General features: G+C 42.4%; 1 protein-coding gene across 1 annotated transcript in view; it reads left to right on the top strand.

The window, feature by feature from the left end:
- The window catches only part of LOC114557388 (proprotein convertase subtilisin/kexin type 4), a 256,104-nt gene that overhangs the window by 182,569 nt on the left and 57,481 nt on the right, over positions 1-16,054 (top strand). The window contains exon 13 of the mRNA XM_028580817.1: positions 1,542-1,655. Coding sequence (XP_028436618.1) covers positions 1,542-1,655 — 114 coding nt within the window. The remainder of the gene's footprint in view (positions 1-1,541; positions 1,656-16,054) is intronic.

Consider the following 16,054-nt stretch of genomic DNA (forward strand, 5'->3'; position numbering starts at 1 on the left):
ATATATAATACACAACACACACTCATACACACAGATGCATGCAGTGAGTAGCAACAGTTCAAAAGTACAAAGCCTATCCCCCCCCCCCCCCCCCCACACACACACACACACACACACACACACACACACACACTCCAATCCCTTTGAAATCAAAGCTTAAAATAATTGTTTGTGCGTTGTGTTTTGTTCCATTCTATCCGTCTATTATTAGTGGTACTGGTATTATTCCTATCATGTTGTTTTAGGCGCCTGCGCTCGCTGCTTGCCGGGGTTTTGTTTTATGCTGCTAATGAAAGCTTCTCTCCTCGCTTTTGTTCTGCTTCGTTTTTTCCCAATACGTGAATGGAATACATGTGTTTATATGTGTGCCTGAGATTTCCTGAGGTTTCCTGAGAACTCTCAACAGCAACAATAATGAAGAGGCTACATATCATGTAGTTGTTTGCGGTGACCTTTCTTCACATCTTTGTGCAGACATTAACTAAAAAAAATAGTTGAGGGTTGCTTATTTCTTGTACAATTTACAGCATAAGTTCTCTGAGCTTCTCTTTTATATCCAAGCTAAATTGGTATTGTAACTGAAACTTCCCTAACCTAATTGATATTGAATTGAATCAGAAATGTAATCGAATCGGGACCTAGTGAATGAGATTTGCATCAATTCGGGAAATCATTGGCGATACCCAGCCCTACCTTTTAATATGGGAAAACCATGTGGCACAACTTTGATCACCTTTGTTCTGTTCTTCTGTGCTGGAGAAACCACTGTCCGTGTACAGATGTTATGCTAACAGTGGAGGCATTTCTTCTCAGAAAGAGAAAAAGGCTATTCAGAACGGGTGGCCAAGCAGTTTTCTTATACTCCATTCAACTCATTTTCTTAGGGAACAATAATGAGTGGATAAAGCAGAAAAACCCAATTTCCTTTATGCTTTTTATATCCTGAAAAAGCCCTCGTTGACGGCCCTTTGGTCTTTTGTTATAGAAAACTGAGCTAATATCCTCCAGCTCTCGGCGCAGTTTAAAGGTCTTAATTGGATTCCATTAGTATATTGCTTGACATGACACTTGAGTCCGCTCTATTAGAATTCCCCTGCCTGGGATTAAAAAGAAGACTTTTTCTGCATTCGACTCTCTTAGGCTCTTTTGTTAAAGTCTCAAATAATCTTTGCTGGATTCACAGTTTTTTAGTGACACCATTATGAAAACCGTAAGCTTGACTTAAACAGGTGCTTTTATGTCTAGAGGACCGGCTGTAAAAAGCATGGCAGTGTCTCATCGCAGCAGTTTATGTATCAATAAACCTTAGTACTAATACAGTATAAGCATTACATTGGTCCCTGATAGAATGTGCTGTAAGCCCCATAAAACAGTTCTCCAGCTTTCTACACAAGACTAAAGCCCAGGTTGAGCTCCCTGCCGTTTCTTTTCAGAGTATCATGCAGAGTTGAAGTGTTTCCTCTGTAGTTTCAGGCGGTGTAGAACATGGGCCGATGGAAGGGTGTGTTTGATGATATTCTGTTTCATGTCTCTTGCCCCAGTCCTGAGCTGACGTGGAGGGATGTTCAGCATCTGATCGCCAAGACAGCAAAGATCCCCGACCCCAAAGAGCCTGGATGGAACATCAACGCAGCAGGATACCATGTTCACCATAGGTACTGTGATACATTCAGTAGTTTTGTGCTATTATTATTGGGGTTACGTTTAAGCCTAGCATTCTGCCCACTTTTTAAGTGAGACTTAACATGTAAACTGAGCAAAGTTAGCTACCAAACTTGGCTGAACTCCTAGATTACTTGTTGATATGGCTATCTAAGCAACATGTGCCAATCAAGTTTGATTTTGTCTCTTTGCATAGTTCGACATTTTGGGAAATACGCTTATTAGCTTTCTTACCAAGAGTTGCTTTAGCTGGGAAGATTGATATCACTTTCATGTATGTACAGTACATATAAGGCTACAGTAGCTGCTTAGGTTAGCTTAGTTTAGCATAAGGATTGGAAACAATCCTCGTTATATCTTGTATGTTTAATCCGATACAAAAACCAAAGTTTAAAAATGATAAATTGGGGTTTTACAGGTGTTAATGTGCCAGACTATTTCTTGGCCAGGAGCAGTAACTTCCTAACCACCATGATGCTGCCAGGCAACCAGCACAGATTCCAGGAAGTTACTGCTCCCTGCCAAGAAGACAGGCACATACTGTAACCCCTTGTAAAACCATAATTTGCCGGCTAGCTGCTTCAGTCTTTTTTGCTAACTCCTACCATTAATTAGCTACTGGATTACACTAACTGATTATTTGGAACTTTGAACTGTTTTTCTTTCAAATCAAATTTCAGATCAATAACCTCTTAAAAACACATTTAGATACTACGTTATAGGTGTACTACTTTTTTTTGATGATACTAATAATGTTATAGAAAGCTTTTAATTATGCTACACTAGCGTTGTATGGTGCATGGCATGCTACGTGCGGACATATTTGCCTAACAGTTTGTTTATGTTATATGTCACAGACCCCCTAAAGATATTTCCCCTTATGGGAAGATTCATGATTGAGTAGTTTAACTGTGTATGGTTGTGTATGATTATGTGTATGATTACAGTAATTATCCCTATATAATCTCTAAGTGGGATAATTTCAGGTAAATTAAATACCATAACATTCATTTTCATCTACATAAACCACCTAGAGAGCCTTTAAGCTTTTCTTTTGAGCCACTGTAATACAAAACTGTTTGTTTAAAATAATATATTGAATTTAAGTTAAGGGCAGCTGCAAGTAACAGAACTCAGGTGGTACTTATTACAAGTTTACATGTATAAGTAAACAGTCCGCAATGGATCACACAGGTGTCGTCATCTTCCACTTGTTTACTGCTGTATTTGCCATGTGCATGCACGCCACTTTAATGTGCACACACACCTATACACTCCTCGTATAAAGCGCTTCAACCACAAAAAGCAGCTGTTTTATGGCAGTTGAGACAGGTGATCTTGTCCGGGGAGGAGTGTCATTGTAATCCTCTAATGTAATTATCACACCCACAGCGTGTCTGAGTGTCCGGACCTGCTCTGATTTATATAGACAGAGGCTGGAGGAAATGGAGCTTCTCCCTCTGACTGTATGAAGCATGAATCTGGAAGGGAGGGAGGGAGGGAAGGAGAGAGAGAGTGAGCCCTGTGCTCCTCCAGACATCGTATAAATGCTTTTACAATGCTTTTACAATGTCAGCCAGGCAATGACATATCGGTAATCAGTCATAGCGTTTGTGATGTTTTTCCTCTGCTCTCAGTCTCACTCACCTTAAAATTTCCTCTTTCTCATCCTGCCTCTAATTTACTGTCCTGTCCTCTCTTTGTAGTTTCTTTTTCCCATCTTTCCTCTCCCCTTATTTTCCCTTTTCTGGCTATTATTCCCTCTCTCTGCCTTTCTTTTTCTCTCCTCTATCCCCTTTTTTTCACAGCATGCCATGTCATAAAATAGATTGTAATTACTGTGTTGCTGTGAGAAGAATGGATTAATTAAAATATAATGATGCCGATCACACCAGCGGGCATCTGTTGAAATCTGTCCATTTAGGGGCTGTTGCTGAGGACTAGTAATGCCCAGATCATTCTGCAGCGGCCACGCTAATTATGAAGAATGCTTTATTGCATGGAGACGGACGGATCGACTCGACAGTGCAATGAGCACAGGGTCACTTACCATCAACGAGGTTGTTACAATACATTAAAGATTAGATGTGATATCTGTAATGAGAGGATCCATGTTAAAGAAAATTGAAGATAACACTGAATGCTTGCAGGTTATAGTGGGATGTTAGTGATCTTTTCTTTTGGATTCTGTAGGTGTATTAGGTATCAGTTGTTTGCTAGTTTGTGGTTTGATTCATCAGACGATTATATGTGTTGATTGTACATGTTGTTGCCAGTTGACTCAATGGTGATTTAGGCAGTTTATTAAAGAACTTGTCCTATTCCCTAGAATGACAAAGGTGATGGCATGCTTGGCGGGTCGGAATCGCTTTGCCCACTCAATTCTTGCACTGATGGATTCAGCGATGTTTTCAGGAACTGGTCATGCCTCCATCAGTACCGTCCTTCTCCAAGTGCCTTTGTGCAGCTGCTGAGGATGTGCTCCAGGGTTCCTCGCTTAGAGCACAGGGAACACACTGGTGACTCTGCTTTGCCCCATACCCGCAGGTTTGATGGACTTGGAAGCACATCATACACTGCTTGGATAAGAAATTTGATACAGTGTGGCTCAGCTTTCCAGAACTCTGCCAAGTTCACTTTCCTCTCAACGGCCTTTTCCCATCTCGTCCAAGCTCCCTGTTGCTTCATTCCCACTGCCTTGCAGGTTCTAGTATACTCCACTGCTGCTTTCACCTCTTCCTGCACTAGGCAGCGCCTATCCTTCTCTCTGATGGTGTTCACTTGAGGAGTTGGAAAGGAACCTAGTCCAGCTCTGCCTTGTGTGACTACTCCCACCAATGTCCTGTGATGCACCCTTGCCTCTGTTTCCTGAACAGCTTCCTCTGCCTTTCGCTTCCGGCCAGTCCTCACTTGGATCCCTGCTTTAGCCACCTTCGGATCACTGGAGTGCCTGTACTGTACCACTTCTCTAGCTCTTGTTACCTTGAACTCCTCCTCCAAGGATTTGAAGGGCAGTTGCAGTTTGTTGCAGTGTCCATAGAGTGCAATGCTGCTCAGGCTCTTTGGCAGCCCCAGCCATCTCCTGAGGTGGCTGCTGACCCTCCTCTCTAAGGTTTCGACTGTGGAGATGGGGACAGAATAGATCAGCAGCAACCACAGGATTTTGGGGAGAATACCATGCTGATACATCCAGGCTTTGAACTTCCCAGGCAGGCCAGACTTGTCCACAGATTTCAGCCAGCCATCCAGCTCATCGCAAGTCGACTGGATGGATGCCGTGTCCCTCAGCGATCTGTTGAAAACCTTGCCTAAGCTCTTGACCGGCTTTTCTGTGATGGTTGGGATGGTTGTGTCTGCGATGTTGAACCGGAACTTGTCCTCCACCTTTCCTTTTCTCAGCACCATAGATCTGGATTTGGTTGGTTTAAAATGCATCCAAGCCTAGTTTTTCAAGCCCCTGTAGAATCCACCGACAGCCTGGGACAGATTCTGTGGTGACTGTAAGATCATCCATGAATGCCCTGATGGGCGGTTGACGTTGAGTGGAATTCATCCTAGGCCCTCTACACTTTGGTTCAGCAGACTTTATGAGCATGTTCATGGCTAGGGAGAACAGTGACACAAAGATAGTGCACCCTGTGATGATGCCGCTTGCCACCTTGATGTTATTGCTCCCGAAGAGACCCTCATCCTGAATTTGCTGTAGTAATCAGCGATGAGGTCTCTGATTCTGCTAGGGACGTGATGTTTGGTCAGTGTAAATTGCAGCAGCTTGTGTGGAATGGAGCCGTATGCATTTGCCAGGTCGAGCCAAAGCACTGATAGGTTGCCCTTGTTCTTTCTGGCCTCCCTTATGAGCTGTGTCACTACACCAGTGTGCTCCAGACAGCCTGGCATGCCTGAAATGCCACCCTTCTGGACTTGTAACTCCCTCCAGTTAACAGACAAGGCGTTCTTGTCTACGGGCATTTATAAGTTGAATCATGTCATCGTCGATGCCATCAAACATGCCGTGAGAACTAAATAAAACATAGAAATCATAATCATAAGTTACAGAAATAAGAATATTCTCACAGAGAATAGCACATGAATAATAAACAACACAATGTTAGATTGACTGTTAATAAAACGCCACACAGTTATGCTTTTACATTGATAATTACGCATTAAAAGAACTATGCATACCTCATTGGCCGCGTTAACTCCAGGGGAGTGAAAAAACAGGTTACAGGTTGTATACATTTTGCAAAATAAAAGAAATGCAGAGAAATAAATATATTTATTTATTTATTAATCAAATTAAAACTATTCCTTTTATCAGACTTAAATTATGCATCTGTCTCTGCTGGCAGCTACAGGACTGATGTATCGATGTAGGTGTTCTTGGCCAGGTAGGTGTTCAACCACTTGGAAACAGCACTAAATAAGATCTTCGCCTCAACACACAGCAAGGAGATGATTCGGAACTGGTCTAACTGGGTAGAAATTTCCTCTATCGGTATCCACACCCCTATGGCCACTCTCCACTGTTCCGGGATGTTCCCCTTCCTCCAGAATACTTGCAGGATCTTCCACAGATGCAGCAGGAGCCTGGGACAGTTCTTGTACACTTTGTATGAGGTGCTGCTTGGTCCTGGAGCTGAGCTTGCCCTTGCTTTGCAGACAACCTCTCTGACTTCCTCTAGCTGCAGCTCTGAAATGTCAAACTGCAGGTCCAGTGTCGGGAGGTCAATCAGGCTGTGGCACTTTTCCAACTCCTGCTCTCTCTCTCTGGGTCGCTGTAGGTCTTTTCCAGATGCTGGTCTATGTCCTCCTGCGAGCAGGCCATATTCCCGCTGCGCTTCCGCCCCAGCCACTCCTTGGTGAACTTAGGGGGTTGGCAATATAGGCAGCTCGTTTTCGGGCCCTTTCTCAGCGCCGTCTCTGATGCCACTTTGCCCGAAGGAGGACACTGATCTTTTTCCTTTGGATGCACATTAGCTGGGCCAAGCCAATGCGTTCCTTTTCTCCTGCCTCCTTGTACTGTTCCTTCAGCGCTTCCATCTCCTGCCTGATGTTGTGGATCCTCGTCTCGCTTTGGTTCTTGAGTATGGTGTTCTACATCCTTTCTTCTTCTCCCCATTTCCGAACCATTCAGCTGCGATGCTGACAATGATTGTGGTCATGGTTTGTAGTCTCCTCTCGGCCTCTCCCTTCACCGTTGCCTCCAGAATTTGATTAACATCTCAGGTTGGATACCTGTGCGTTATGTTGCTTCTGCTCCCCCCCAAACACTTCATCCTTGCTTGGTGGATCTTCAAGCCGCGATCGTTCTTGCAGATTTTGCCACATAGACACTGCTGGCTCTAATGCCTGGACTAATGCCGTTGTGTCCGTCCGACTGGGGTGCTCATCCTCCCCCCCTCTCGGGAACCCCTGGGGGTATCTTTCCATTAGATTCATCTTAGCTTATGTGGGTGTCCCCCACACAGAGGACAGATTGGGTTGCCAGCCCATTCTGTCCCGGTTGCCATCTCTCCACGCGATCACTGACTCTCCAGTCGTCACCGCTCTTTTTGTAGTTGTCACCCAGTCTTTCCTGGGTGTCACTGATGACTCATTTTCAAACATTATTGACAAGTGGTCAATGTATTCATAATTTTTTTGTATCCCCTGGAAACGTCTGTTGTCTTGCCTTTTGAATTGGGTTGCTTTTTGGTACTTGCAGCACGTTTTGTAATGCTTTATAAGTGTTTCTTCATTCCCTTGTGTTTTGTCTATTTGTTTTTGTAAGTTGCTGTGCATTAGGCCCTTGGCCTCTGTTCACTGTGGCCTAGTTGCAGGGGATAGGTGTAGTGTATTTCCCAGCGTCAACATGCAGCAACGCTCCAGGAAAGCAGCATTTTAATATAATTAGTTCCCCAGATGGGCACACACTGGTGACTCTACCTCATCCTCTGACTGTAGGAAACATCTTGTGTTAGCTGGTGGTGATGTCTTTAAAGATGCAACGCTCCACAAGGTGGCTGGTGTGTACTACATTACATTACATGTCATTTAGCTGACGCTTTTATCCAAAGCAACTTACAATTGCTATATATGTCAGAGGTCGCACGCCTCCACTGCGCCATCACCACCCCTAGGGTTGGGCAATCGTTTCTATTATTAAATTGTGGATCATGGTTACTCGAGATCACCACTAGGTGAACCGATTGCCAAGTTATGAGATAATTTATAAAAGAGTGTGAAGAATTGTATTTAAAATATTGAATAATTCAAAAATTTGTCTCCCTTTTAAAAGTCTGTGTCTGTGGTGCGACAATAACACAGCATCATGTTCCTTTTAACATTTTCATCTTCACACAATCCAAATCTTATCTTATTTACATTTGTAAGAGGTGATAGTTCTTTTAAAAGTTACATGGTCTTGCTGTAAACAAGAAAAATCAAGAGATATAACATTTAAAAAAAGTTCCAGATGTGCGGATTATGGACAGATGGTTGCAGTGAAAGAAGCAGGAAAAATAGCTACCTTATAGATGTTGGGTTGGCATTGATGTGTGTGAGTGAATGAATGTTTGGGGATTTTGGGTTGTTGGGTGGGTGGAAGAGGTTGCCCGCATCCCAGAGATCCCATCTGTTTGACCTCCATATAGACTGGGAGGCATAGAAACTATTGTGTTGGGGTTGGGGAGCGACCCCCCCCACTTTCACCCTCAGCTCCCACCGCCATGACAACAATAAACATGTCAGCCGCCACACGCCAGAGCAATCTGCAATCAGATTTACTGTGCATGAAATATGGTGCTGCTTTTATTGGTCCAAAGACTTGTCACTCATAATTTATAGGGTGGTTGCCAGGCCGGCTGTGATGTCAGCCAGCTCCCAGCACCCTCAGGAGAATCAGAAGGGAGAGAGTGAAAGAGCTAGGGGTGAGGGCTGGGTGGGTGGGTGTGTGTCTGTCAGAGAGAGAGAGTAGAGAAAGGGAATGAGGGGGAAAAGGTGATGGAAATGGGTGAAAGGAGGGGAAAAAAAATAACACACATCCATCCTGTTCCTCTCTGTGGTGAGTTTATCAGGTTGAGGGAGCGAAAGTGTCAGTTTTTTTCCCTAGCCTGTACAAATGAATATCCCCCTCTTATCCTCTCCTCCAGCAATGCTTGCTATCCTTTGAACACTGACACCTATTGATCACATGGTTGGCGGAGGCAAAAAAAAGAAAGAAAAAAAGAATCTGCGATTCACATCTCCACTTGAAGCCTCTCTGACCCAGAAATAGAAAGTGGAGAGTCTGGTGTTAGCTGCTTGCGTCCGGGGATGACGTAGGGAGTAGAAGCTGAATGTCCAAACAGGCTTAATTTCATGTAATCTCTTCTGATAGCATAGGTGCTCCTACAGAAATGATCCTGTAGGAGATTTTGATAGAAAATAACAGCGTTAGAAAACATCAAAGACACACTGCCCTTTCTGCAAAGACAAAGTGAATATCAAGGAGAATGCATAAGTGGTAAAAGGGTATCTTACAAAAAAAAATCCTATGTATGGCATTAAGAAATGAGATAAGATTCAATCCCTCTTTTGAAAAATGATACTCGATTCACAGAGAACTATTAGAATGTTTACATTTGCGGCATTTTGTTCCATATCAAAATAATTAATTGCCTCCATTTTCAAATTAAAAGTACATTACAACACAATTAAGGATGCAAATGAGTCTGGGCCTGTCACAAGGAGCCAGAGAAAGTGAAAGAGTGACTGTGTTGACGTATGAGGGTTTGCGTGCTTTTTTTTGTATTAGGTGTGCCGCAATGGATCATTGTGCATAAGTGTGTGTGTGTGTGTGTGTGTGTGTGTGTGTGTATTCGGATACAAAACAAATGTGTCTCGACGCCTTTATTGAGGAAGACTCTGTGTTGAAATTACATCAGCATAGGGAAATAAATCAAAGCTCTGCAGTAACAAACAACAGAGTAATTAGGTCACTCTTCTCTCGGTAACTGATCGACCAGAGGAGCAGATACTATGTTATTCCTATTGTGTTAAAGGCTTCTGTCACCGGTTAAAAAAAATCACCCAACATAAACACAACCATGCACTTTAACGCACTCTATCCCTGCCTCCTTTCCAGGGTCTCTGACCTCCAACGAGCCTGTTCTGTGAAAGATGTCTACATCGCGCCAGAAACCAGGGACAGTAAAACATAATTTTGCCATAACCTTCCCTCTTTGGAGAGAAAACAGATATAAAAGTATATAGCCTGTGGTTTACTGCGAATCCCCCTCACCCAGCCTGGCAGCAGCACGCAGGGCTGATGGATGCCGGGCGTCGGCCGACTTTTAATTGCTCGTAAATTTTTGATCCATCGAAAACGCCACGTTCTCCTTGTCCCCCAGCGACATGGGTGACGGAGCCGCTCAGGAGGGAATAAAAGCGCCTCGGTGAGAAACACCGAGAAGATGGGAGCGAGAGAAGGAGGGATACACAGACACACTGAGAAAGACAGGCACATATTGGCAGGTGCTCAGTAGCATAGGATGTGGAAGACTGTGAGTGCATAAAGGACCTTATTCAAGTATCAGTATGATCCACTTTGATATGGTGAATGTTCCTGTTTGACAATGTCCACATCATCAAAATGCGCTTTCATTAAGTGTTTAATTTATAAATTAATCTATAAATCACGATGATGCCAAATGCCATCCCCTTCTCCTAGATATTACCGTTGTACTGTATACCATACTTCACTAGAGATGGTACCATACCATTTTTTTCTTCCCGATACCGATTCTGATACCTGATTGTGTATTGGCCGATGCAGAGTACTGATCCGATACTATCCCTGAATGGATGTGATATGATTACTATCATTGTTGTACAGCCTGGCTAAGGTTAAACTCAATAAGACAATAAATGCCACAGAACTTTCTTTTATTATCCAGTTTGACATTCAATCGTAACGGAAAAAGAACATAAATAAACTACTTTAAAGTACATTTTCTTCAAGACTAAATTACGTGGTATCAGACTGGTGCATAAACTCCAGTAGCGATACCAGCATTTTAGGAAGTATCGGAGGCTTTTCCGCGTGGGTATATGGGTGGGACTTGGATACCATAGCTCTACCGCCCAATCACTACTCTGGCTCTGGGATATTTAGGCTTTATTTTTGTACAGTGGGAGTAGTCCATATCTGTATAGAGTCTGTGATCTGAACACACATAGAGAGCATAAGAATTCGCTTGTGGCCCCTAGAGGCTATGCTGGTTGTTATTGTACATCTTGTCTATATCAACAACGTTTCATTTCCGGGATTGTTCAGGTGCCGCCGGAAATTCTGTCGGATGTCCCTCTTTTCGGCCGGATGTCCCTCACCTTCCTCTTTCTTTGTGTTGGCGTTCTAACCTCTGATGGATTTGTGAGGACTATGGTTAACTGCTCCTCAGATCTCTGCAGGGTAAATCCAGACAGCTAGCTAGACTATCTGTCCAATCTGAGTTTTCTGTTGCACGACTAAAACTACTTTTGAACGTACACATGTTCCACCAAAACAAGTTCCTTCCCGAGGCTATTTTGCAGAGGCACCATTGCTCCGTTTGCCATCCAAGACGATTGTGATTGGTTTAAAGAAATGTCACTAAACCAGAGCACGTTTTTCTCCTATCCCATAATGCTGGACTAGCCAGACCTTCCTCCGCGCCGTGGATAAAGGTCATGCAATGTGAGACTATTGTAAACCCAATTGAACTAAAATAATCTGAGCGATCCACTAATGGGGCGTCCTACCCATTTGCTAACAGTGCTATAATGTTGGTCTCAGTATGGACCATTTAGAATACATACTGTATTAGTTGACCCCCGTTATGTTTATGTAAAGATATACTAAGGATTATGCAGCTGTTAGATATAGATAGCCATTTCATTTTTGCAATGTAATCACAGGAAAATAAACATTTTATTCTTTAACTCCATTACTCCTGTAGAGATTCACTGCACAAATTGTCCGTGTGAAGCACTTACTGTGGCTGCAGGAATTAGTGAACTCTATCTAAAAGGGACCACTAACTGAGGTGCAGTACAGTAGCTGCATTTGCATATACAGCTCTTTTTTTCTACTTTTACTGTGAAACAGTCCTTTAAGTGCCTGTACAGCGTTGACAGTAATGGAGATGAGAGTGAAAAATGGGGTTTAAAAACCGTCTCTGCAGACTTGTGACTGTTGCCAAGCCTAACAGATGCTCATCTGATCAATTTCTTACCAGGTTTATCTTCCTCCCGAGATGAAAGTAGAGGAGATAAATATAGGTTTATCTCACAATTTGTTAGTTCATCGCAGTAAGGTCCGACATTCTGCCAAGGATTTAGATTATTTCCTCCTAGTGTGACAGACTCGGTCTAGCCTCAGATCACCTCTATGCTTTGGCTTCAATCGGTATTTTCTCCTTTTTCCTCTCATTTTTCTTTGCTTTTTTCTCTCCTCCTTCCGCTGCTGTTTGTGTTACATTCTCATTTGGTGGTTTTCGACTCACCAGGTTCGGCCTGTTGTGATCTCTTGCATTCTCACATCGATCCTGCCTCCATTTCCCCCCATACATGACAAATCAAGACACAGGCCGATCATCCACAGGTCACAGTCTGGGCCAGAGGGCAAAGGTCAAAGGGAGCTGGCCAGGGTCTATTGCTCACCTGTGTGTGTGTGTGTGTGTGTGTGTGTGTGTGTGTGTGTGTGTGTGTGTGCGTGCATGCATGTATGTGTATGGGTTCAAATATGATGATGGAGGTTATTATCAGACATATTTGTTTCTATTACATACAGCAAAACCCACCTACATACATGACTTACACCGATCATATACATGTTGTTGACATGACAAAAATGATAAAACTGTAAATTTATATAAATGCATTACTCGAATATGAAAAGATGATGTGCTCTGAAAAGATACAAATATTTGCAGGAATATTAATTTTTTATGTATGTATTTTCTTGACATGACAGAATTTGCCACTTCTTGTCAGATCCCTATTTTCCACCGGCTGCGTCTGCGATGCATTCCAGTCAGTGCTTGAAATTCCACTACCCAGAAGTGTGCGTGAAGTGGCTCTCTGCTCCGCTAAAGATATGCGCCAGGTCTATTTTCCCGCGGGCCGTTCACACTTTGACTGACTAGTCAAAATGTGACCAAACTGGATTTATACTAAATATAAGCAGATGTAGATTTGTTTTTATCAGTTCTTACCAGATTTGCTTGACTGATGTTAAACAGGTGTTATTTTTACCTCATGATCAAATACTGAAGCCAGCCACTTTGACAGTAGACAGGAAACTGACTCAGAGTGTTTGCAAAGTAACCCCCGCTTGTTGTGATATGTTATTTGGAACTAGATTACCACCCTAGGCGGAGTGATATGCGCTACATGAGTAGCATCGTCGTACTTGCATGTATGTGATGTGTCCTAAGGTGGAAGTAAAGTTACATTGGATTTATTATCAAGTCCTCCTCATTGACTCCTAAATAATACTTCATGGTGGTAGCGTTGAAAGACCAGCTCTGCGCCTGACGTGAGTCTCAGGCGAAATTGTCCAATGATAACATTGCTATCGCCAGACTGGTGAGTGAGAACTAGGCAAGCTAAGCAGCTAGCGGGAGCAAGCTAGGTGGCTAAGGGGAGCAACACAAGTGTGTGCAGACTCTGATACACGGACAAAATGGCATCACATTTACCGACGATGAACTGGTCCGATCCAGATCTGAGTGAGGCTAACTCACTATTTAGACAGAAAATGTGTCTTTACCTAGACGATGAGGAAATAAAGGACAAAGCTAAACAAGCAAGGAAGATCTGCCGAGGTATCGGAGATGAAGGACTAAAAAGACTGAATGCTAGCGGACTCAGCCAATCCGTACACGATTTGGACTTCTAACCAACTTTATTTTTATCTGGACCTCCTTCCACTGCTTGCACAACTTCAATTTTTTATTATGATTTAAATTATACAGGATGGTCCGGTAAGCTATTGTGGCACTAGGGCTGGGCAATAAGGAGAAAATCAGATATCACGATATTCCTGACCAAATACCTCGATATCGAGGCGATATTCTAGGGTTGACAATTGGTGCTCTAACAAAATATCTTCACACTTAGATTTTAGATAAATAATCATCAGTAATATGGACATAATGTCTAAGTGGGGGAAAGGCAAATAATAGAACAGCTAGAACAGTCTGCTAAGTTCAGAAAAGTACATAACTTTACTGTAATGCAGCCTTTAAAACCAGGAAAAAACAATCGTCATATCACGATATTATGATATCCAAAATCTAAGACAATATCTAGTCTCATATCACGATATCGATATTATATCGATATATTGCCCAGCCCTATGTGGCACGTGTTGTCAGTGGCATATTTTTCTTGTCAACAGCCTTCCAAATCTTTTCATTTCCACTTGTACCATAAGCATTTACACCAATTTTAGGTGGACAGCAATTTAAAATTTTTGGCAATGAGGTTAAAATACAAATAATTATACATTATTGTTTGGTTAATTATGGTACAAGATTCAAATGTAGTTTTTGTATGTGTTAGCAGCTAAACTTATACTGTACACATATGCGGAGGATAAACGGGCATAAATAACATTTCATCATGGAAAATGAGGCATTCTAGACTATTTCCAACAACTTCTGGTATTTTGGGGAAATAAGCAGATATAGATAGTAGCTATATACTATTTATATAAAGTTTAGTTCGCCACAAATGGACAAAGATTTGGCCAATAATAAGAGTACCAACTTTCCCACAGTAAAGTTCTAATTTAAGCATGATGATAATAGTCATCCAGATTCCCTGATGTCACAGTTATAGTGTTTTTTAAGCTGACTGACTGACTGACTGCCATATAGTCATCCTGCACGCTGACCGACACACGGACCCAGAACTCGCTTCCAGCGGGCACAAAGGGAAACAGACGGGTGAGCCTGATCAACCGCAGTAGTGTCAGCCCAATTACTCATTCTCTTAAAGGGCTATTAAAACATAATTGCCCGGCGATTTACATCCAAGTTAGCATGGCCCCGAGATAATTTATTATTTTCCATAAGCCCTTTCTTTTGTGTGCCGACTGAAAGAGTGTGTGTGGGGAGGGGGGGAGAGGAAGACTGTAATTTCCTGAGTCATGAAGAAAGGCATGTTGGCAGCCCAGTGTAATTGTTTAAACCCCACTTTCAGACACCTTCCAGTCACCCCCTTTTAATCCTCGTTATCGCTCTCATTAGCCCGGGGTCAGGGGTCAGCCAGCTCCCCCTAGAAACACAAACACAGTGCTGGGAAGAGGAAGGGATGGATGGTGGGCTGGATGAGGGGACTGGAGGGTTGGGGTTGGGGTGGAGGCAGACATTTCCACTCTAGCACTGGCTAGCTTGTACTGTATTTGCTTTATCCACCTTTTTATTTGTGGAAAATAGTTACTTGCAAAAAATGGTATGCATTGGTTGTAATTGATTTTACACTATCACATTTTTTATATATTAATTAGGGCTGTCAAACGATATATTTTTTTAATCGCAATTAATCGCTGAATTTCTATAGTTAATCGCGATTAATCACATGTTTTATTGCATGATTAAAATTCTATTATTTTGCATTTCAGAACTGTTTTTAAATATATATTAACAATGGGAAGAAATTCTTAGCAGTGTATCTTGATTGGGAATCAAATGAATGCAAAGAAAGTTACTTTATGAACTTGACTTTAAGATTTGTATTTATTTATTATTTATTTACTGTAAACATAAGAAGAAAAAAGTAAAAAAAAGAAGGGTACTAAACAACAGTCAGCCACTTGTTTATTGTTAAGGCCATGGTCAAAATTAAAGATTTAATAATAATGTAATAACTATAACAATAACTTATTTCACCAGTAAAGTGCTGTTGAATGACAAAAACAACCACCAGTTGGGAAAAGGGGATTTTACAATTACTGTGAACGCACCACGAGGCTACCTGTTTTAAGTGAACGCACCGTCTGTGTTGTTTAATTCCGACAACGGCAGCTGCTGCGCTGCCGAGCAGACTGTTAGGTCCCGCTGTTGGAATCCTCTCCAGTGAAATCCAGTCACACTTTACACTGTTTAACGTTAGCTGTCAGCATTTTAACCCTGTTTAATCCAGCTGCTAGCTAAAGGTAGGCTAATGTTACCTGCTGTCAGGTGTAGTGTAAAATCAGGCACCGAAATGAGGCACCGAAATGTTCGTTCTTATTCGGTCTCATTACTACCGTTTAGGTCGGCACATTTCGGTACCCAACCCTACTTACCAGAGTCAATATAGTGTGCAGTAACTTCTAAATCATTTTGATGACTAACTGACGTCCAGTGATCACCGGTTGATGAGACAGTGTTTGTACTTTGGT

Source organism: Perca flavescens, chromosome 6, assembly GCF_004354835.1.
Source record: "Perca flavescens isolate YP-PL-M2 chromosome 6, PFLA_1.0, whole genome shotgun sequence".
Lineage (NCBI taxonomy): Eukaryota > Metazoa > Chordata > Actinopteri > Perciformes > Percidae > Perca > Perca flavescens.